Source organism: Amia ocellicauda, chromosome 13 (genome assembly GCF_036373705.1).
Source record: "Amia ocellicauda isolate fAmiCal2 chromosome 13, fAmiCal2.hap1, whole genome shotgun sequence".
NCBI classification, from domain to species: Eukaryota; Metazoa; Chordata; class Actinopteri; order Amiiformes; family Amiidae; genus Amia; species Amia ocellicauda.
This window is the reverse complement of record NC_089862.1, coordinates 13362433-13385661: the sequence shown is the minus strand read 5'-3', so window position 1 is coordinate 13385661 and position 23229 is coordinate 13362433. Positions and strand designations below refer to the sequence as shown.

The window sequence follows — 23229 nt, the reverse complement described above, 5'->3', positions numbered from 1 at the left end:
ACTCATGATGACACACATCCTCTACAACATGTGCAGTCAAGCTATTGCACTTCATTCCAGTCATTCCCTGGACACGGCATAAACAGCAGAGCAAGAGCACTGTGGGGAAGACTAATGCAGCTCCCACTGATAACACTAAAGGTAACTGGTAGCCAGTAAGTTACAGGAGTTTGCGGTTGTGCCACAAGCCAAGAAAAGCCTGGCTGACTCAAGTCAACAAAACCCTAATGGTGAACAGGGTGGGGAATCCGGGTGCTAGCTGGCTATGATCTAGTACAGACTGGAACCAGTGTCTGAGTACAGGGCTCACCATGCCGTCCAAGCAGGGGCCTTTACTGGTCGAGCCCCTTGGAAGCCATTCATTTTATATACGTTTGATCATAGGCTAAAGCTGCTTATTAGCCCCACCACATCCTTGTCTATTTAAAGTGCAAGAAGCATAAATGTTTTTACCAGACTACCCCCTGCCCCACCCTTTGAAGTTCATGTCCTTGTTCACATGTTCATTTTCATGTTTTTCGCAGTTAAATAGAACCGATCTTTAAAACTTAAGATCTGTTCCCATAATCATCAGCAAAGGAATTCCTTAGCTTTTCTTCAAGCATATTCAATCCTGTGACTCCCCTCAGCTCTGTAAACAAACATGTACAGTACTATTCACATCTTGTCTGCTCTTTCCCCATGAAGTGCACAAACTGTAATTGCACAGCAACAGTACAGCTAGAGGTGCTTAAAGTCTGTTGCCCAGGAAACACTTGAAAACAAAGGCTCATCCCTTTTAAAAACTTGAAGATTAGCGCAGTACTAGCCTATATCATCATTTCCGGTCCTCCTATAAAAAATGTTTCTGCACACCAACAGATTCAGGCTGGAAGTTACAAAGTTTTGGATTGTATAACATGCTTTTTCATGAGTGAAAGTTATATTTTTTCTAAATAAATTATTTATGGAGATTAACAAAAGAAAATATTTTAAAACGTATATAAATATATAAATGTTTTTTGTTTAGTTGTAATGTGTGATATTTCTGAAAACAAAAACATTAACCATCACTTTTGAGAAGGGAGTCTACATCACTGAGTACTTTCACTCACTAAACAGTACTGAACTGGTGTCTGGAACAGTTATTAAATGAAAGTACTAGTACACTATTCTCAAATTAGCAAAGATCACTAAACAAGATGTTGGTATTACAAGAAAAAGTAGGCCATATACAGGACTCACTTAAGGACTTGTTGCCTGTTTTCTATGGATGAAGTAAAATTGACAGTGCAAGAAAATTCTCTGCAGATATGCTTAATTAAATACTCCAGTGAAGAAGTCAAACTCTTTTGCAAACTTTCCACTAAATTATTAGCAACACACACACTTTCCATTACAGCCTCACTATGTAACTTAATCCATTTGTTAAGAAGGAAGTGTATGAGAAAAATCTAAATGATTAATCATTTTCCAATTAGCTGCTTCCAGATTAGTTCACAATTTATGGCAGCTATAATCTGCTGGATAGACTGTCCTCAATTGACTTCTACATGCTGTTATTTATGAATTTATTACTGCACTTGTCATGCTTATGGCAAGTAAGTTAACAATACAAATGACTTATACAGTCTGTATTATTTTCTTGAATATCCTCAGAGAAGGTGGGGGGGGAGTGTAAATTAACCTTAAGAAGGTTAATTTGCTGTACAAAGTCAGAGGCAGGAGAGCACAGTGCTTTCTATGGCATGGTTTGTCACGCTGATGGATTGTACTGCCAGCATTCTGCTCCCATTTGTTTGCTGTACAAACACCCCTTCAATGACTATCTATGGTGGGGGATAAACAGAACAGTCTTTTTGCACAGCATAATGACTGTATGGTGGACCTGCCTTTATTACACTTTGTTTCTGATTCCAATGACAAACTTCACTGTGAAGATTTTGAAAGCAGCAACAATAAGAGACCCGATTAAATGGGGGGGGAGGCATGAATAATAAATCTACAGACACCGCTATGTAAAAGTCCCCGTATGGCTAAAATGCAAAGGAGAATATAGGCATTGGGACAGCCGCTCAAAGCAGCCAACTGAGAGCAGTGCAGCCACAGCTTCACTAATCCACAAACCAGCAGGAAACTAGAACACAGTTACTCCAAAATAACAATCCAGGCCCACAGTGCTGTTCTGCTGTGGGAATAGCACATGCACAGTTGTTCTGTGCAATATGAATGGAACTGTGTCATAACAGGGGACAGAAAATCATCTCATCTACAGTCAGGAGGCAAATACAGTTGTCTAAAGGCAACTGTAACAGCCCAGCTTGATGATCCAATCCCCAATCCACTCTGGCTTCCAGGTGTCTGTGTATAGCCTAGGAAGTATTGCCATTTTCATTGAACACTGAAAGAATAACATCCAGAGAGAGTGCAACCATTACTGCCCCCCCTGAGACTATACAGTACAGAGGAGCAGTTGGAGTGTCAACAAAAATAAATGAAAAACAAGAGATCATGCTTTTTTCCCCACTCAAAAAGGTGAGAGAGCAAGTTTCTGAGGGACAGGGTAATTCAGCATTTTTCACTGCGGACTCTCTATACAGCAAACAAATGCTTCGTTCCCTTAATATTAATAATGGAAATGTACTACAAAAAATAAGAATTACAGTATTTTAATCAGTTTAACTTTAGGTGTTACAAAGCACTGCCTTAAATTTAACATATTAAAAGGAACTGATTTGCGTGCTTTTGTGCTCATGCACGTCTCTCTAGTTGTTCCATGGAAAGGTGTTATTGTCTTGCTCCATTTGAATTGCAATACTCCTAAACAAACATCTAAGAAAGGCCAGTCTTATTTGCCTGAATGCAGTGGTTGCTTGTGGTGCTGTAAACAATGGCCTGTTTGTTGTGTGCATGATCTCTGATTGTGAGAAACTTTAGGGCTGGTTTCCCTTACTCTGGAATAGGAAACATCTGTGAAGCAGTTTTTGCAGGTTACCAGGGACACCGCAACCTGTTTTAGTGAAACTTAGTAAAATAAACACACAAATAACACTGGCAGTTTGTTTCTTGTTGTGTTTTTTTTTTTTATATATATATATATATGTAAACATTAGGATGTAGAGGAACAAACTACGAAACACACCCAGTACTGATGTAGTATCCCACAGGTACACAGGAACTGGTTCTCAATACGTCTGGCATATTTCAATATGCTTAAAAGTGCAAAATAGTGAAGAGGTAAGTCTGATTACATAGCCTTATACAAAAGTGACCCAAGGGGTTTACCTATGTAATCTTTATTTTTTTATTACATTTGTTTACATTCATATGTTGTTGGATTTATGTTTTTGCTTTTTTAAGAAGTAGCCAATACAAAATGTACAGTTCACATACAGCACCATATATTGTCACATACATTAATGGACAAATGTGCTGGCCAAGCAGAAATAATTGTGCATTGACTTCTATGATCCTCTTAAGAAATCAATCATTCAATTTCACACTGATAGTGTCCCACAAAAAAAAAAAAAAAAAAAGCAGGTAGACCAATTCTTTAGTCAGAATGCCATTCCTAAAACACTAACGGTCACATTCATCACAGCCACAACAGCGGGCAGAAGGAAGCAGTTGTATAAAGGGTGCTGCTGTGCTTTTTATACAGAATGGAGGGAACACTGCAACTCGCTGCTCATTCTGCGAGCGTCTGCTGTTGTTGACTCTGTTCCTGGAACACTCCCCCTCTGTTTACCAGGTTACACAAGCCAACGTCACATAGCCAGCTTTCCCAGGCCAATCACTGGCCTCTCTCCCCTCCCCCTGTCCAGCACTCCTGACTTCTCACAGAAATACGGAGAGAAACCCAACAATATTTGTACTTTTCCACTCAACAACAGAAAAAATGCAAAGCATCCTGTCCCCGTCCAAGATTCTGGCAGTGAAAAACAGCAGGAGCCAACATGAATGTTTCGTAGAGTTAGTTGAAATTTCATTTTCAGTCTGATCCACCCAGCAGCTCCCCTGCTGCCTATGAGTCTCAACAGTAGCAATGCATCAGAAAAATACAGCCTCACATTTTCTTTAGTGAAATTATAACACTGTGGGTAAAGCAGAATGGAACAGAAAATAAATTAAGATTGAACAATTTGGAGATCACTAAACAGAGCACAGCAGGGCCAGAGATACAGTATGCAAATATATTTGAATGGTGAATCAAATATTATGCAGTCATGTGGCTGTACAATGCACTCCTACATAAGCATTTGAAGCACTGAACTCCCAGGGACAACTCACTTTATCAAATTTAGAAATGTGTCATTTTTTGTTATGGACATGTAATTTCTGGAAATGTAGCCTAATCCTGCAGTGCTTCTTGGTTATCTAGAAGCTTCAAGCAAAACATCTCCTGGTTTACAGAAACTACTGGAGGTGGCCTATGAAATCCGTGTCAGTATCATTCGTCATCATGGGCAAAATCATAGAATTGGCTGAAGATCTCAGGCAATAGCTTAATCAACCTTATCAGATCTGGTGAAGACCATGTCAAAAAATATTTCAACCATAGTATCCATCACAAAGACATTTAAAAGGTTATTGAGACCATCACTACACTACCAAAAAGAGGATGCTGGAAATGTTACCAAAAAGCATAGTCAGAAAAGTGATTCTGGTAACCGAGGGGAATGACTGGGGAGACCAGAGGATCATCTTGTTTGGATTTTTAGTCCACAGCCAAGTTTCCAGGGACAAACCCTCCCTAAAGACACACAACATTGGGCTGTCTGGAAAATTCATGCTACTGAGCCCCCTCAGTAATGGCATTTACAGTGTAAATGCACTATTACTATAACTCAATAAGCATGGCATGTATTCACTGATTATTGTTTTAGAGGCAAGTTCTTTGAAGTCATCTATGAAAAAAAGGTATTAAAATGAAATAGTAAGTTAAACAGAGTGCTCAAGTAAGTTAACACGGAGTTCCCTTAAAAACACAACATATAGGCCTATGTAATGGAATAACAAAATCAAATACAGTATAGCGGTATTGTAGGGCACAGTCATTCTACTTTAAGAATATTTTCACAAATATGAATGACTGTGCAAATCTGCATTCCATCTTCTTGCTCTACTTATAGTTGGTTCTACCATTAAATTATGACACTAATACCTAAAGTAACTAGAGCATTCATACTGTATGCTTCATAATCCCAAAAGCTTCATGTAATTAAGTCACATTTATGCAATGCATGTATTCATCTTGTGACAAATATGTAATCTGTATTGCTTATTTAAGATTTTCATCAAAGCTAGGCCTATACATTTTTAAGATTAACACAGGTTCATCATTACAAATACATTTTCAATTGTATTTTCCTTAATCTTGCATATTTGAGATTAAGACAGCAGCTTCATTAAATATTTGTATAGTGTACACAAACTTAAAGTGCCTGCATCTTACACACACACACCCACACCCACCCACCATCACAAACACTGTTAGTTGTCCCATTGAAGAAAAACTGCAGCAATAATTGGACTACTTTGATGTGTACAGATGGGAATAGTTATTTGTAAAGGAGTGCATACTGAGGTCTGGCTATTCCCACAACCACACTCATCAGTACAATAAAGTCAGTGAAGGCAGTTTGGAGGAATTTATGACATTTTCATAATTTCAGTTATAAAACACAAACACAAATGCTCTCTTAATTGCTGTCATTTACTATATATATTTTTAGCAATGGGTATTTAAAACAAGACTATTTACCAATTCAAACAATCACCCATGTTTCTATAGTTTTTAATGTGTGCCATTGAAGTATTTATATTTCGTAGATTCTGCAAAAGATGGAAGGCATTGTCTGATGCAAGTTTTCTATCAATTCCACTGTAATTCATCTGATTATTTGATTGCAGACCCAATGTTGTACCAAACTTATTTAGAATGGCTGCTGATTTTACCATTGCACCTGACAACTGGACTGAAAATGTAAAAAATATCTTGGGTTATGACTTCAGACATGCAACTTGCTCAGGAATAAGAGCTCTATGCAATGTGACATTGTGGAAATCACTGCATTAGACTTAAAACTTAAAAAAGAAGAAACAGGCAAGTAAATAAAAAAATAATCTCAGGCATGTTACTTAAACCATAACAACATAAATGTTATATGCTAGGCTATTCAGTCTGTTACGTCTGTACTTTGTACAAGTACGTTTCGTTTCAGCAAATTCACCCTGAACTCTAACCTTCTTTGACAAAAAGCCTAGAGGGCACGCACAGCTATAGGGTTCGCAACACCCATACTCAGCAGTGTCCACTATTGTTTTTTGTGGACATGCTGGGCTCTGCAGTAAATCACAGCACAGTCAGTTTCCACTTAAAAAGGCCATTTATGCGTTTGTTTATTTATTTATTGGAGTAACAGTATTCAAACTAAAGGATTGGCTTTGACATGGTGTTTGCACAGTTGTGGAAAAGAAAGTACACCTCTCCTAGCTGGAATCCTGATGCTGTCTGCAATAATGGCTTTCAATAGCCAGAGGTGTTCAGGTTAACCTGCAGTCTTTCTTGCTGATAGTGCATTTTAAAGTATGTTTTCATTAAACAGATGGGAGTTGCCAAAGTATGGTAGGGGTTGAACCCATTCAGAAAGCTGCTGAAGCAGGTGTAGCTTACAAGATACTTATTTTCAAAAGCAATAGGATGACATTGCTTCAGTTTTCATACCATGCGTCACTGCCCGTTTAAAAATCTGTGCAAGACTTTAAGCTCAACGTAAAGGAATATTCAAATATAATGTACACAATTCATTGCTCTCCAAAATAGTCCACAGTCTTAATGAAAAAGCAGTAAACCCACAGTGGAAATGATATGACCACTGTATTGCTTCATTTCTTTCATTTGTAAAGAGCTGTCATCCCCTCATAAAATATGGAGAATAATTACACAGTAAGACATGGATTATTTTTCCAGTCAAGAAGAAATGAAGGCATTACAAAACCCTGTAGTCTAATCAGTCATTTGAATTGTCAAGGTAACACAGGTAATACTAATAACCCCACCATATCATCTTTTAGTATTGTAATTTAGGTTACATTTCCACCAGACCTTTCTTAAAGTGTCCATCAGAGGTATTCCCTCCGAGTCTCCGTGATATTGTAAGGAAGGTCAGTCCATGCTGAACTGAAGAGCAGAGGACTTGGCCTGGGGCAAGAAATGAGCAAAGCTTCAGCTTCTGTGGCCAATTCCCAGGCAGCCTCACAAAGCCAACTCTGAGAACAGCAGGGCAACAAAAACAGGCCCTTTGTGAAGTGACGGGTCTCTCCGGAAACCCCATCACAAACGCATCTGAAGAGCAAGACAAGTAAACAAACAAGATGCTTTGGATGTAGATGGCTCCAGCACTCAGTGCCTAGAGCCAGCCTCTGTGACCTGGCTATCTCTTGGCGAGACATGGACCACTGTCATTCGTCACACACAACCAATTGTGTAAATGACTGTGCTGAAGTTCAGTGTGCATACTTGTTTCTGAGTGATTAAGATGACAGTTTGAACAGGCTACCCACGGGGAAAAGGGAAAAGGGACCCCAGGCTGTAGGGGCTGCGGTCTTTCAAATTGCTCTTGTCAGAAGACTGCAGGGGGTTAAAATCTTAAAACAGGAACTGCCTGAATCCTGTTGAAATGGTGTGAAACTGTGCTGAGTGCAAGCAGCTGTAGTGAGGAGTATTTTATCATCAAGGAGTGTGATCACTCGGGTGTCCAAATAAAGTAAATGTAAAGTAAATGCCAAATCCTCCACCATAAACTTGGTGCATTCCTGCAGCTTAAAGCAGGAAGAATCCCCAGCCTCCAAAACCAAACCTATATCATGTTATTCAAATGTACACTTTACATCAAAGGGAAGAAAGCTCAAACAGGACAAACAGAGGAAAACAAAAAGGGGGGACAGTCCCTACAAAGAAAGAAGGGGACTCAGGGAACATGGGGAATGAATAAGAGAAGGGCTGGCAGCCTATTGACAATGACTGCATTTTGTTCAGTGACGACCATATTGACATTTAGGTTCAGCTTGCATCAGAACTATAGAAGCAAATAACCCAGCACTTGTGTAGAAAAATACATGACTGCCATCTTCTAGCGTGGCCTCAGTATAAGTCGTGAGGGACATTTGGACCCCAAGCTCTCCTTCCAAACCCCGCCCTACACAGTGTGATGCATTCTGGACACCACAGCCAGCAGCAGCTGTAGAAATGCTACAATTAAAGTGGCCTTGTTCAGTGTAGGCTTATGTATAAACCCTTGACATTCTAGACGAGCGCTTCTGCCAGTCAGCATTAAGCATACTGTAGTGATCTGCCCACACTTAGAGGCTGCGCATTTGGGAAGACGCTAAATAAGGATGAATGATTGTAAACCTGTGCCATTGTTTATGAGGAAGGTCAACTAGGTGTTACAACAAATTAGCAGCAGGTGTAGAGGGAGAATGGAGTGCTGTGCGAGTTCATTTATTGCACAGGCCAGATATTGCAGGCTCAGTGGTCCATGACAACAGTCTGGTCTCAGGGCAAATAAGTGGCAGAGCGTCTGCCTAAATAGACAGATTAAGATTCCAGGTTTCGGCAATAAATATCCTGCCCAATGTACTATAAATGTCTAAGCTGCAAATGGCAGGCAAAGACACTGTATTAAGGTCAGGTATTTGATCAGAAATGATGATGTTGGTTTAAGCAACTTAAAATAAAGCATTAGCAATAAAAATGCTATACACTCACCTAAAGGATTATTAGGAACACCTGTTCAATTTCTCATTAATGCAATTATCTAATCAACCAATCACATGGCAGTTGCTTCAATGCATTTAGGGGTGTGGTCCTGGTCAAGACAATCTCCTGAACTCCAAACTGAATGTCTGAATGGGAAAGAAAGGTGATTTAAGCAATTTTGAGCGTGGCATGGTTGTTGGTGCCAGACGGGCTGGTCTGAGTATCTGCTCAGTTACTGGGATTTTCACGCACAACCATTTCTAGGGTTTACAAAGAATGGTGTGAAAAGGGAAAAACATCCAGTATGCGGCAGTCCTGTGGGCGAAAATGCCTTGTTGATGCTAGAGGTCAGAGGAGAATGGGCCGACTGATTCAAGCTGATAGAAGAGCAACTTTGACTGAAATAACCACTCGTTACAACTGAGGTATGCAGCAAAGCATTTGTGAAGCCACAACACGTACAACCTTGAGGCGGATGGGCTACAACAGCAGAAGACCCCACCGGGTACCACTCATCTCCACTACAAATAGGAAAAAGAGGCTACAATTTGCACAAGCTCACCAAAATTGGACAGTTGAAGACTGGAAAAATGTTGCCTGGTCTGATGAGTCTCGATTTGAGACATTCAGATGGTAGAGTCAGAATTTGGCGTAAACAGAATGAGAACATGGATCCATCATGCCTTGTTACCACTGTGCAGGCTGGTGGTGGTGGTGTAATGGTGTGGGGGATGTTTTCTTGGCACACTTTAGGCCCCTTAGTGCCAATTGGGCATCGTTTAAATGCCACGGCCTACCTGAGCATTGTTTCTGACCATGTCCATCCCTTTATGACCACCATGTACCCATCCTCTGATGGCTACTTCCAGCAGGATAATGCACCATGTCACAAAGGTCGAATCATTTCAAATTGGTTTCTTGAACATGACAATGAGTTCACTGTACTAAACTGGCCCCCACAGTCACCAGATTTCAACCCAATAGAGCATCTTTGGGATGTGGTGGAACGGGAGCTTCGTGCCCTGGATGTGCATCCCACAAATCTCCATCAACTGCAAGATGCTATCCTATCAATATGGGCCACCATTTCTAAAGAATGCTTTCAGCACCTTGTTGAATCAATGCCATGTAGAATTAAGGCAGTTCTGAAGGCGAAAGGGGGTCAAACACAGTATTAGTATGGTGTTCCTAATAATCCTTTAGGTGAGTGTATATCTTAAGTGAATGGGTTTGAACATCTCTAAATTTATGCAGCACCTGAGGGCATCACAATGGACAGCATCTACTATGTAGACTGTTATACAATGTAAACCATCCTGGCAAGATTATTATGCAAACACTACATAAGCTATTTTTTTTGGATGACTGTGTGTGCTATTTAAAAATTAACATATTAACCATTTTATGTATTATAGAGTATCATTATTATTGTTCCCTTTCTTTCCTGGTAAGGTGTCACAAGGCAGCCTGTCAAGAGACTGTAGGATATGAAAGTGTTTCACTGAAGAATGTGTTTTTCAATTTCAAATCCATAAATGAAGAACAAAATTAAAACTAAACATACTATAGATATTAAGAAAACCCCATGGTGAAGCTACCCACCTTCAGATTATGTGACACTCTTTCCTACAACACAGTACAGCCTGCAATTAAAACTGTCCCCAAGAGGATTATACAACTTCTAAGGCTCTACCTTGTATATATAAATAGATCCAAGTACCTCAGATTGTGATACCATGTGCCAGTTGGACATCCTCTCCTAGACAAAGTATGCACAATAACCCATGTATCATGCATACAATATGCTTTATTGAAGAAGTAGCCTAAATAATCGCTGGCTTCTGGGTTAAATGATTTTCCATCTTAGAAAGATTTGTGCTGTCGGAGCCGATGTAAATTTTGTCAATACAGCTTTCCTTATGTCCGGTGTGCCTGGCTGGATATCCAAAGCACAAGCTAATTGTCATAATCGCCACCGAAGGGAAGACCGGGACGTCAGGAATATCTAGACTGTTTGAGGACACCAGTTTGCCTGTGCCATTTATTTTCTTAAATGGAGACTATCTGCAGGAACATTAGTAGGTAAAACATGTATTTGGCACATCTACCTGTTTAACTATTGACAGCTTTGACACAGTCATAAATATACAGGCCTGCAAGGGATCCATTAAGATTCTAGGGTAAGCAGTGAAATATGACACTTTCAAAATTGGAGAGAACCATCAATTCACACAGATTGTAAGCTGCCAGATGCAGAGTAATGGAAGTAATACCAGATCTCAAGCCTGCTATACTCATTTAATAACTGAAACAAATTGTCATGCTAGCATTTCATTTCAAGGGTGTGGCAAATCATTCAATTCTATACACACAAACAGGTGTTTATAGTTCTGAAATACTATACGTTTACATGTTCCTCTAGAAATGTTGCAGTATTTTTATTTATTTATTTATTTTAAAACAAGTCCATGTAAATTAATTAATTCACAATATTTTCACCATTGCACTAATGGAATATAGAAAATATAGCAACATGTCTAGCTTTGTATCTCAGCCATGATTAAAGGTTTGTGTTCAGTTAACCTGTGTTAAACCATGTTTACAATAAGCTGCCCACTATGCTTTACTGCATATCAGTTTCATTTGCTGAAAATGCTCTGTGACTTCATCTTTATTTCAGCAATTCTTTCTGTTGTCTATTGGTAATACATTTAGTTTAGAATTATTTAGCATGATAGACTCTGTGGGGAGCTTATCAGGAAATAGGGTAATAATACAGAATTATCTATTCTATAATATTGTCAGCAGTGGAACAGCAGAGACCCGTCTGGACTTGTCAATGACTCCACTGAAAAATAAAAATCTTCTGTGCTTCAGCTCAGGTTTCAGAAGAGCTTTACTGAACATCAACACTAGCAATATGATTGTTATGATTCCATCATTAAAGAACACAAACTATGGGGAAGGAGATTAAAAAGTGACATTGCCTTCTACCAAGTGAGTAATTTAATATCATCTTAAGTGGCATCCTAGTGACAACTGAAGAATTGGCTATATTGTATCAAATTACATTGATACATATCCTTCAGTTCAATCCCATAATGCAGTAGTCGAGCATCTATTCTTCAAATTTTGAGGCATTTCTTATTGACACTGCAGTGAGGAGACCAAAAACATCTAGGAGAAGGTATGAATGGATGATTAAATGAATGCATCTACTGATAAATACCCATAAGCAGTTGATTTACTAATCTTCAAAGGGTTCAGTTTGTGCTCAGCCTTTATAAACAAAGTACCACTGAAAACAAATCCAAAATATTTGTACCATACAGCATCTGTAAAACAAGTATGGAAGATGCAAAGGAAATTTGAAACAAGACTTTCTATATAAGGAAAAGTGACCACAAAATGCAGACTTTCAACATGATGTTTATCCCCCCCCCCCCCAGAGAGTCTCAGTTGCCAGTCTTCTAATGGTTAAAAGATAGAGGGTCATATAACACAGCCCTTACGTGTATGAAAGCCTCGGCATCTTGACTGACTAGGCATCTAGTTATTTCAATCTTCAATGAACCCTGATGCTGTCAAAAACACTAAATCTGTTTTTTACGCCAACCTCTTTTGACAGACATGTGCTCTGCTTATAAGGACTTCAACGTACACAGAGGAAGCTTCACTTGTCATCAATGGAGAGAGAGAAAAGAAATATAGAACACTCTGTACATCCACCAATACTTATGCAGTAATGGTTACTTCAGTTGCCAATGAGAAGAAACACAAACCAACAAAAATAAGTAATCATTTAAAAAATAACCTTTGTGATCCAGTAAAAAGTTGGAATCTAGTCAAGGGAATGTAAAAGGTATTGGACAATTTTCTGTATCAAATGTTAGAAAAGGCATAGCAAATGCTCTGGTGATATTTTGTAAAGCTCTTATCTTTTAATTATAAAAAAAAGCATTTATACAGATACCTTGGTTTCTTCCACAAAATGCCTAATAACAGAATTCTTCCTGACGGGGCAAGAAGGGCAGTGTTTAAACTCTTGGCAGGAGCATGGCAGAGCATACTAAAACTGGGCTATATTAATATTACTTCATAGTTGTTGCCTGAAAGATTGAGCCAGAGCATTTTCTTCTTAGCAAGCTTTAAAAGAACAGCAACTTAAACCAGTTAAATTTAAACAAGGTTACGTGCTTCTGCATATAGAATCAGAGTTCCGGGGGCACGGAGACATTTTAGCATACATTTTCACTGTGAGATGTAGAATGTATTTAGAGATAACAGTGTATCTGAAGAAACCTCATTTGCTGCAAGTTGCTGCAAAGGTCCTAGACAGGCTCTTTTATAGAATCAGAAACATTAGTCATCATTGTGTCCCTGCACTTACGTAGTTGAAGTCAGCTGGTGCACCTTGCAGTGATTACTAGTGAGCCATCACAGCGAACGTCAGCTCCTATGAAAGGACAACTGAGGAGGTCAGACCACCTGTACTATTACGCTACTTCTGCAGAACAAACACAGAGGTAGTAAGGATGCTGTATCTCTAAAAGCAGTCCGCCATCATTTAAAAAAAAAAAAATAAGGAACTCACTACACTGACTTTACTTCCTCTACTGTATTTATTCCTAAAGTTTCACTATCAACGAGATGCTTTATAACTACATTTTGGATGGTTTAACAGTACTCTCATCATCTCCCTTTATATCTTATTTGGTTGCTCCTGAATGTTATCTTATCTACTTAGGACTCCACATTATACCTTTTTATGAATGTTGTTTCTATTAGCCTCTCATCAATAAAAGCCAGATCAATAGGAGGAAGCATTAGAGATCCCCCAGGACTCCATTAGAGAGACCTCATCATGAGTGGAGATGTACAGATGTAAAGAGTGGGAGGAGGACACAGACAGCCAACATCCCCAGCGCCAATATTGTGCATATCCAGGAACAGGTGCTGCTGTTCAGCAGGGTACGCTTGCTCTTTCTGATAAGGTCCTTCCTCCTGCAGTGCTACACTCTTAAAACACTATTCTATTGACAACCTTACAAAATAGGAATCTTCCCATTTACTTTTATTTTGCAATCTAGTAATATTAAAAACCAAAAACAGAACTGCCCAAGAATACAGGTAAAGTCACAATAATGCCTCTGTATTTTAAAAGCAAAGAAAATATTATAATTCCTACCACTGACAGGATGAAACTGACAGAAGTTGCATGAAGTCAGAACAAAAAAAGACATTTTAAGCAGAGAGATTTCCAACTGCGTATAGTTTTGGAAGGGGCTGTAACACTATCTCTGGATTAATAGGTATAATTATAGGTTTCCGATTACATTTAAGATTTGTTTAACAATAATACATATATCAACATTACCAAAGTACTTTCTGCAAATCACGAGAACAAGCACAAGCAGTGATTTGGAAATCAAACCCTTGTTAAAATGTAACCTAACCTGTCTTTCCCCTGAAAGAACAGGACATACTTACAGCTGCTGCTCCAAGACTTTAGGAGAGACTTGATGCTGATCTCAAAAAACACAGAATCCTGGAGGCTTAACATGGTAGCTCTTGGATGTTGAAAAGGCACCCAATTTAGAGAAGAAGAAAAAAAAAGTCCTTTGGTACTGGCTCTTTGCAAGCCTAGTGTTGCTTTATTCTTTTTAATACATATATTTTACAACACTATCATCTTCTCTCCTCAAAGGCAGCAATATTTTGGCCTCCAGTGTCGCTGCCTTATTCCCACAGTGTCCGAGTGACGCATGCTTTGAGAACACATACACACACAGAACTGAATGCAGATGAACTACAGTACAGGGAAGGCCCATGAGTCGCAGAGAAAAGCTGCAAGTACGAAAAAAAGAACCAGTCCCTCAGATACACATGTGGCCCGTAACCCAGTCTCTTGTGGGAGGCCCCGAGTCCGGCATTCTGACCACAACAAAGAGAAACAGAGAAGTCCTTGACGGGAGGGAACAGGAGAGTGCTTGAAAGCGGCTGCCAGCATCCAGCCGCTGAGTTGTTAGTAAACAGGAGGGTGGGTCTCAAACTTTATTCCGGGAGCTTCTAACAGAATCGCAGCTGAGGATGGATAGGCTACTCCCAGCAGAGCAAGAGATTTTCCTTCTTGTGCGTTCAGAGTCCCAGTGTTTCACTGCTTCAGAGCCGGTTCCCAGTTACAGCTTCTCTCTCTCGTGCTCTAGCTCTCTCACTCGCTCTCTCGCTCTCTCGCTCGCTCTCAGTGGAGAGAGAGGGCTGGCACAGGCTCCAGTTTTCTTCCAGAATACACACACACAGACACGCACACACAGGCACTCAGACACACACTCATGGAGACGCTCGTTCTCTCATACATTCAGGCACACACCCACAGAGTCGAACTACAGCGCATCACTTAATCCACTGGAGATAATGCTTGCTAATGGAACGGGAGGGTGATGTAATGAATATAGTGGCCTTTAGCCGTGGATGCCAGCCATTTAATTTAAGTCAACTTGCTACAAAGTTATTGCTGTGCTTTGTTTCGTTAGGAATTTTTTTGTGTGTGTTTTTTATATCACAATGATTCGCACAGCTGTTAATGGTTCAAATTTTGATGCATCACTTCCTGATTGCAGAACTCTGAGGAAAGCATAACTGTTTGCTCATACAAGGATAGGCATGAGGGAGGCATGCCAAACAATTTACAGTAAAATACTCATTTAATACAAAATAAAATAAAATAAAATAAATGTAAAGATACTTTGAAAATTGCACAGGTGTCTGAGCTGACCAAATAGGCTAAACAACAAAAAAGGTACATTCAATTAAACAATGAATAATGGTTATCTACTACTGTTAAAAACATAATACAGACAGAACTATCAAATGTATACATTACATTTTAAAGTGCAATTTCTGTGGCAAGTAGTTATTTTTTCTTGCAATAGTACTTGAAATCAATTGCAAAAGCACTGTATACTATTGTAATGCTATAAGCTATGAACTAGCTATAAACAGTCAGACAAACTAAAATCAAAAACAAAAAAAGATGCAACACTGCTTTCACCTAAGTAGCAGCAAACAAACTATTCTTAATACTACCTTAGTGTATTTCTTAATTATGAGATTTTTCCCACATTAAAGAATGATTTTAAAAAAATGGTATATCATCCAAAAACATTAAAAGACAGTAATTTTTCAGCAGACTTAACATAACCTGCAGTATTCTTCTGATCAGTTACAAGAATCTGCTGGTGGCTCCAGAGCACCAATTGATATTTAAAAGATAATGCCTTCACAAGATCACCTTGGTGTTCCCTCAAGACATGTTCAAAACTAGCACTATCAAAAATGAGAAACACCACATTTGAAAAGCTAACCGGTTACTTCAGAGTTTTGTTTAATCAAGCTTGTTTTGCTTTTTTTTTTTTTTTTTTGTCAGGGCTGCATCAAGTTTCAATTACCTTACATAATTTCAAAAAGGCACAGACAAATTGTTCAATGGGTTAATTGTTCATTGTAAAGCAATTACAATTTACACCACCAGACACACTGGAACAGCATAAAGACAGTTTTACCGTTAGAACATGCAATACCTTTAATTATGTTTATTTAGGAGTCTTTGGAACCTCTGACTCATTTAACACCTGGGACAGCAGCACACTGGTTAGAAATGGCTTATGTTCTTTCAAGGAAGTCATAAAATGAATAGTTAACAGATCACACCCCAAAAATTGCCACTTTTCCAACAGGCTTTTGGATTTGTTATTTCTAGCAGGAACAGGAAATTATATTCCAAAAATATACCAAGTTTCGGAAAGGAAAGTTCAGTATATTTAAAAATAAAAAAATAAAAAAAAATAACAAGGAAATTCTATAACAAGTAATCTATTAATATCCCATATCCAGAGAACAAGACAATTCCTAGAGCCGGGATAGAACGCGGCTGTGTCTCAGTCTCCATCTGTGTCTGGGAGCTCTCCTTGGCAAACCAAAAATAGCACTATGCCTCTGGGACAAGGTGGGGCAGAGCCTACGACATAACACACAATTCTGGAATGAGAACAGAGACCTTTTCCCAAATTCACCCAAAATGGTTAAATAAATAAAAGCTTACGATAGGGCACAGAACACGTGGTGAAGGTTTTTGACGGGTTGTAATCCAAACCATCTACTTGCACAGGTATGGACAAGACTTACAGAGCATTAATAGCTGAAATCATGATTAAATCAAAGCAATGGTAATCTCACTCTGATACATGCTGTGCTATAGCTGCAAAATAGAAAGGTTGTTGAATCACTTCCTAAACCTATGTAAACCACAAGACCAGGATTTTCCATGACCTGTTGTATTGTATTTTCAAATCAGACCAGGCACCACACTTTACATATTGCCAATGAGGCTCCAATGAGCAATTTCCATGTTCAACGCTCACCACTCCCTTAACAACTGAAGTTAGTTTGGTGTTTTCTTTAAACATGGAGCCAGCTGAGCTCAGTATAGTAAACTGTCTGTTGTGTCCTCTTTTTCTTTTTGTTAGAAGGACATGACTCCCACACAGAAATAAATCATCCATATGAAAATGTTCAGGTACAGTACCAAGCTGAAGTCATTCATACATGGATGTACGGGAACCGCAGAATCAGAGGCAGTGCAAAACTCACATGATTTTAAAACGTAATTTCCATGGTACACGACTGTTAGTATTAGAAAGTCAACATACCTATTCATATAGTCACACCAGCGATTGTGGGTGTGACCTGTTGCCTGTCAAAATGAAGACTTCTCTACAGTTGCTAGGGAGGGGTGAGGTTCATGGCAATGTTTAAAATGAAAAAATGACTTTTAATCGTTGCAGTGATTTTCATGGCTGCTCAAATTTATAAAGGATATGCATAAATGGGCTACATTTAAGGAATGTTCTTATAATCTTTACTATTGTGTGATTCAGGGATATTTTAATGGACAAATAAGCATTACAGTAATGAGTTGGGCCCAGCATGTTCCTTGGGTGAATTAACTACGACTACAAAGACCTACACTATAGTAATACAGCAATACAGAACAAACAAAAGTGTTTGACTATTCACCATTAATGTGCTAAATGTTTAAGATTAAAGTCTAAATCAGAAATCATTACCAAGGAATTCACTTCATATCTGGATATGAGGAAGTAGTTTAGCATTTCACTTTTTCATATGCTGGAACTCAATAGTTATCAAATTAGAAATGCGTTTGTCCAATTCCAGCCATACTGCTTTTCTACTGTTATCCTAGCTGGGCAATGTAGACCACTGGAATTAAATGTGCTCTGTGATGCAAACCCACAAAATGAACCTTAAAGCAAGTGGTTCTGTTGTACTGTGTCACTGTCTGTTTATTATTTTTTAAATTTGTTTTATTGTACTCAAATGTACCTCTTCAGAGCTGTCATTTTATTTTTTTTTGTCTACCTCAACCTTACTATATAGTGTGTAATTGAGTAAATTGTTTACAACCCTTGGAGGCTATTATTTCCATTAAAAACAAAAAGGCCTACGTAATTTTGTTCCTACTTTCAACTTGCATTATTAAAATCTTGTGGCGTTTGTAAGAGCCATTAGAGAGGCTAATGTTTCACTGTACGCCAAGGCCCTTCGCGCCCTGACTCTTCAGAAGCACAAGACCACTCCCTCCGTGCTGTAGAGCTACGATGGATGTGTGCAATGAAGGTGCAAGTTTTGTGCTGAGGTGAAGGGGAAAAACATCCCTCAACAACCCACAAAGCACTTCAGCTACACAAAAAATATTCTAGAAGAATGCAGAGCCGCACAATATTGTAGTGAATATGCTGCCCTCATGCAATGTTTCCAATTTTGTCTGCTTTGTTACCTGACTAAAAACATTGCCATAATGATCCGTCTCACTTTGAAACCCTATTACTTTGCAAAAGCAATAAATATGAAACAAAAAAATGAAAAAAAAAAAAAAATTATAATAAAATACAACTCTAAAGGCAAGTGTAATATCGTAATTTAGACCGCTTCCCATTATTTAAATAAGTAGGCTGCATCAGAAATAATTCAGTCAGTCACTGTGTATACTGTGGTCCAACCCCCTGCTCTCCAGGCTACATGCATCTCAGTAGTTCCCACTCACACAGGCCTAATACTCTGAGCACACAATTAGGCAGAAGTAAAAGGATACAGAATTACACCAAAATTAAATTGAAAAACATTAGAAGATAATAAAACGCATTGTAAATATTTTTAAAATACTTCAATAATAGCTCAAGGTCAGGATGCTCTCATTTCTTTCCACACAAAATCTTTCCATATTGTATTATGTACCATTAAGAAATAGTTAACCCAGAGAACAATGTCCAGAAACCTGTATATTTCCGCATCAGCCATTTATGATTTAAAACTAACTATATTGAACAAAGGGCACTGTCAAAGTGAAGCTTGCGGTGTTGAAAATAATACTTGAGAGCTGGCATAGATTAAGATTGTTTCTTCCTCAACACGGCACAGTCAAACTGGGGAAGAAAACCAAACATAGCCCTTTGCTCTAGTACGTAATGCCAAGGCAGCTACCCTGGGTTCCTGGGAGGCATTCTCCTACATTGACTCAGATGTCTTAAGCCAGTGTACAGGCCAGACATCTCACCTTAAATGGAGAATGAATAACCTGAACAAATAAGATGGTATGATTAGCAGGAACTGTAGCGGATTCAGCGAAATGTCCTGTAAACAACAGTCTGGTTTTGGGAAATGTCAGATCAGCACAGACTTACATGAGGAAATGTAGCCTTGTGTAAAATAAGGAGATGTATTCAACATCAACATCGTTAGAACATTTACATATCATTTGTTGTCATTAAGATATATTTCATGAAATTACCAGTTTATAGGTGAGGAAAGTTCAGTGTTTAAAACCTTAGTACCTTCCAAGAACCAAGGAGTTTGCGATACATCTCACTGGTCATTGAAACCAGGCCACACATTTGCCTTGTATGGCCTGATGGTCCCGTTATATTAAACAGCAATATTCAGCCCAACAGAGCTTCACTGTGCACAGAAACTCAGCTGCTCTTGGCACTGGTTGGATGAAATGTCTGCTGCGCCTGTTTGAGTCACATGGCTTACAAAACAACACAAGTTATGCAAAACCAGAGCACATCTAAGCAGTCAACAAGAGCTTTTACAATACCCCACATTGTCAAAACACTTCATAGTCCGATTGTTTGACTGGTATTATTTTAAATGTAAAAATGGTCAATGCACACCTAAAATAAAAATACAAATATAGTTCCCTTCATAATAAGATCAATATGACCATGCAAATAAGTAAAACTATTTTAAAGAACATTGTTCATAAAAATGTGGCAACTGAATTTGGCATTATTACAACAGGTCAAAGAAGCAGTACATGGTACAGTAGCCCAGCCTGCACACTGAGGCTTGGGTGCATTCCCACCGCCAGTCATTGCAGAGCCCGAGCCCAGAGAAGTGAAGTCACACGCTGTGGAAGTGGCAAGTCGCGTAGGAATAATAAAGCAAACCATATTGCGATTCATCTAGTGATGCAATTAATTACCTACTACACATTTTTTAAGTATGCTAGAGGGTTCATAATTAACAGATAAACTTCACGTACTATACAGATTTGTAACAGTTAACAGGTGTGAAACATAACACTGAGCAAGCCTGTTGATACATACATAAAGCTCTGGAAAAATGTATGTAAATATATATATATATATATATATATATATATATATATATATATACACACTCACCTAAAGGATTATTAGGAACACCATACTAATACTGTGTTTGACCCCCTTTCGCCTTCAGAACTGCCTTAATTCTACGTGGCATTGATTCAACAAGGTGCTGAAAGCATTCTTTAGAAATGTTGGCCCATATTGATAGGATAGCATCTTGCAGTTGATGGAGATTTGTGGGATGCACATCCAGGGCACGAAGCTCCCGTTCCACCACATCCCAAAGATGCTCTATTGGGTTGAGATCTGGTGACTGTGGGGGCCAGTTTAGTACAGTGAACTCATTGTCATGTTCAAGAAACCTATTTGAAATGATTCGACCTTTGTGACATGGTGCATTATCCTGCTGGAAGTAGCCATCAGAGGATGGGTACATGGTGGTCATAAAGGGATGGACATGGTCAGAAACAATGCTCAGGTAGGCCGTGGCATTTAAACGATGCCCAATTGGCACTAAGGGGCCTAAAGTGTGCCAAGAAAACATCCCCCACACCATTACACCACCACCAGCAGCCTGCACAGTGGTAACAAGGCATGATGGATCCATGTTCTCATTCTGTTTACGCCAAATTCTGACTCTACCATCTGAATGTCTCAACAGAAATCGAGACTCATCAGACCAGGCAACATTTTTCCAGTCTTCAACTGTCCAATGTTGGTGAGCTTGTGCAAATTGTAGCCTCTTTTTCCTATTTGTAGTGGAGATGAGTGGTACCCGGTGGGGTCTTCTGCTGTTGTAGCCCATCCGCCTCAAGGTTGTACGTGTTGTGGCTTCACAAATGCTTTGCTGCATACCTCGGTTGTAACGAGTGGTTATTTCAGTCAAAGTTGCTCTTCTATCAGCTTGAATCAGTCGGCCCATTCTCCTCTGACCTCTAGCATCAACAAGGCATTTTCACCCACAGGACTGCCGCATACTGGATGTTTTTCCCTTTTCACACCATTCTTTGTAAACCCTAGAAATGGTTGTGCGTGAAAATCCCAGTAACTGAGCAGATTGTGAAATACTCAGACCGGCCCGTCTGGCACCAACAACCATGCCACGCTCAAAATTGCTTAAATCACCTTTCTTTCCCATTCAGACATTCAGTTTGGAGTTCAGGAGATTGTCTTGACCAGGACCACACCCCTAAATGCATTGAAGCAACTGCCATGTGATTGGTTGGTTAGATAATTGCATTAATTAGAAATTGAACAGGTGTTCCTAATAATCCTTTAGGTGAGTGTATATATATATATATATATATATATATATATATATATATTTTTTTTAAACCTCTAAGCTTAATCTTTAGGTTACTTATAAATTAAAATGTATCATGACATAGGCGGTAACTGTAGGTCCAAGCTGCTCTTTGCAATCACTCTCATAATCAAATGATAACTTTTTCTTATCCGGCATATCAGTTGCAGAGCTATCTTAAGTTCTCTCCAAACCTTTTGATCACTCTTTCTATAGAGAACCCCCCCCCCCTTCCAATCTAATAAAGAAGTATTATTTTGTTGCACTGAATTATGTGACGACCAATGCAATTCATCTGTGATTGAAATCACAGGTCAGTACTAAAAATAAACTTGTTTTCAAGGGATTCACTTTAAGCCTAGTTGACTGTGAGTTACTAATTAAGGGTCATCTAAATGGTATAATCAGATAGGAGGAAAGGGGTTTTAAATAAACAGCCTATGAAAGCTGCTCTTTAGGACAGGGGTGTCAGACTCCAATCCTGGGGGGTCGCAGTCTCTTCTGGTTTTTGTTCCAAAAGGGGCTTGCAAATATTTAATATCATTATTTACATATGTAGGTAGTTTAACTCTCAAACTTTCATTTTTTTTGTATAGTCAATACCTTATAATTTGTTGATGACTCAAAACATTGAACACACAGAACATTTCAGAGTGTGGAGAAGTTAAATTAATCCAGTAACTTGTTTAATTAGATCAATTAAGGAGCCAAGAGCTGGGCTGGAACAAAACCCAGCAGACACTGTGGCCCTCCAGGACTGGAGTCTGAGACCCCTGCAGATATTCACCAGTACTGGAAAGAGAAGGGTGCAGGAACCAGGGAACCCTCATCTGAATAAGATCAAGATGTATGCCTAATAACCTATCTTATTTAACTAAGTAATACAAAAAGTATTACAAAGAGTACTGAATGTATCCGTGATTTCAGCTCTTTTTCAGATGGTCAGGTATTCGAGAGTTTATACTGAAGATGTACACTCACCTAAAGGATTATTAGGAACACCATACTAATACTGTGTTTGACCCCCTTTCGCCTTCAGAACTGCCTTAATTCTACGTGGCATTGATTCAACAAGGTGCTGAAAGCATTCTTTAGAAATGTTGGCCCATATTGATAGGATAGCATCTTGCAGTTGATGGAGATTTGTGGGATGCACATCCAGGGCACGAAGCTCCCGTTCCACCACATCCCAAAGATGCTCTATTGGGTTGAGATCTGGTGACTGTGGGGGCCAGTTTAGTACAGTGAACTCATTGTCATGTTCAAGAAACCAATTTGAAATGATTCGACCTTTGTGACATGGTGCATTATCCTGCTGGAAGTAGCCATCAGAGGATGGGTACATGGTGGTCATAAAGGGATGGACATGGTCAGAAACAATGCTCAGGTAGGCCGTGGCATTTCAACGATGCCCAATTGGCACTAAGGGGCCTAAAGTGTGCCAAGAAAACATCCCCCACACCATTACACCACCACCACCAGCCTGCACA

General features: G+C 39.1%; 1 protein-coding gene across 12 annotated transcripts in view; it reads right to left on the bottom strand.

Annotated features, from left to right (window-relative positions):
* fryl (furry homolog, like) overlaps nucleotides 1-23229 on the bottom strand; it is a 129977-nt gene that overhangs the window by 71762 nt on the left and 34986 nt on the right. For 2 of the 12 annotated variants that reach the window (XM_066719949.1, XM_066719951.1), the window contains exon 1: nucleotides 14234-14965. The exons of 9 other annotated variants lie outside the window; for them this stretch is intronic. In XM_066719949.1, coding sequence (XP_066576046.1) covers nucleotides 14234-14306 — 73 coding nt within the window. In that variant the 5' untranslated portion in view covers nucleotides 14307-14965. Of the gene's footprint in view, nucleotides 1-14233; nucleotides 14967-23229 lie in introns of those variants that run through there. One more of the 12 variants, XM_066719948.1, reaches the window with a different exon arrangement.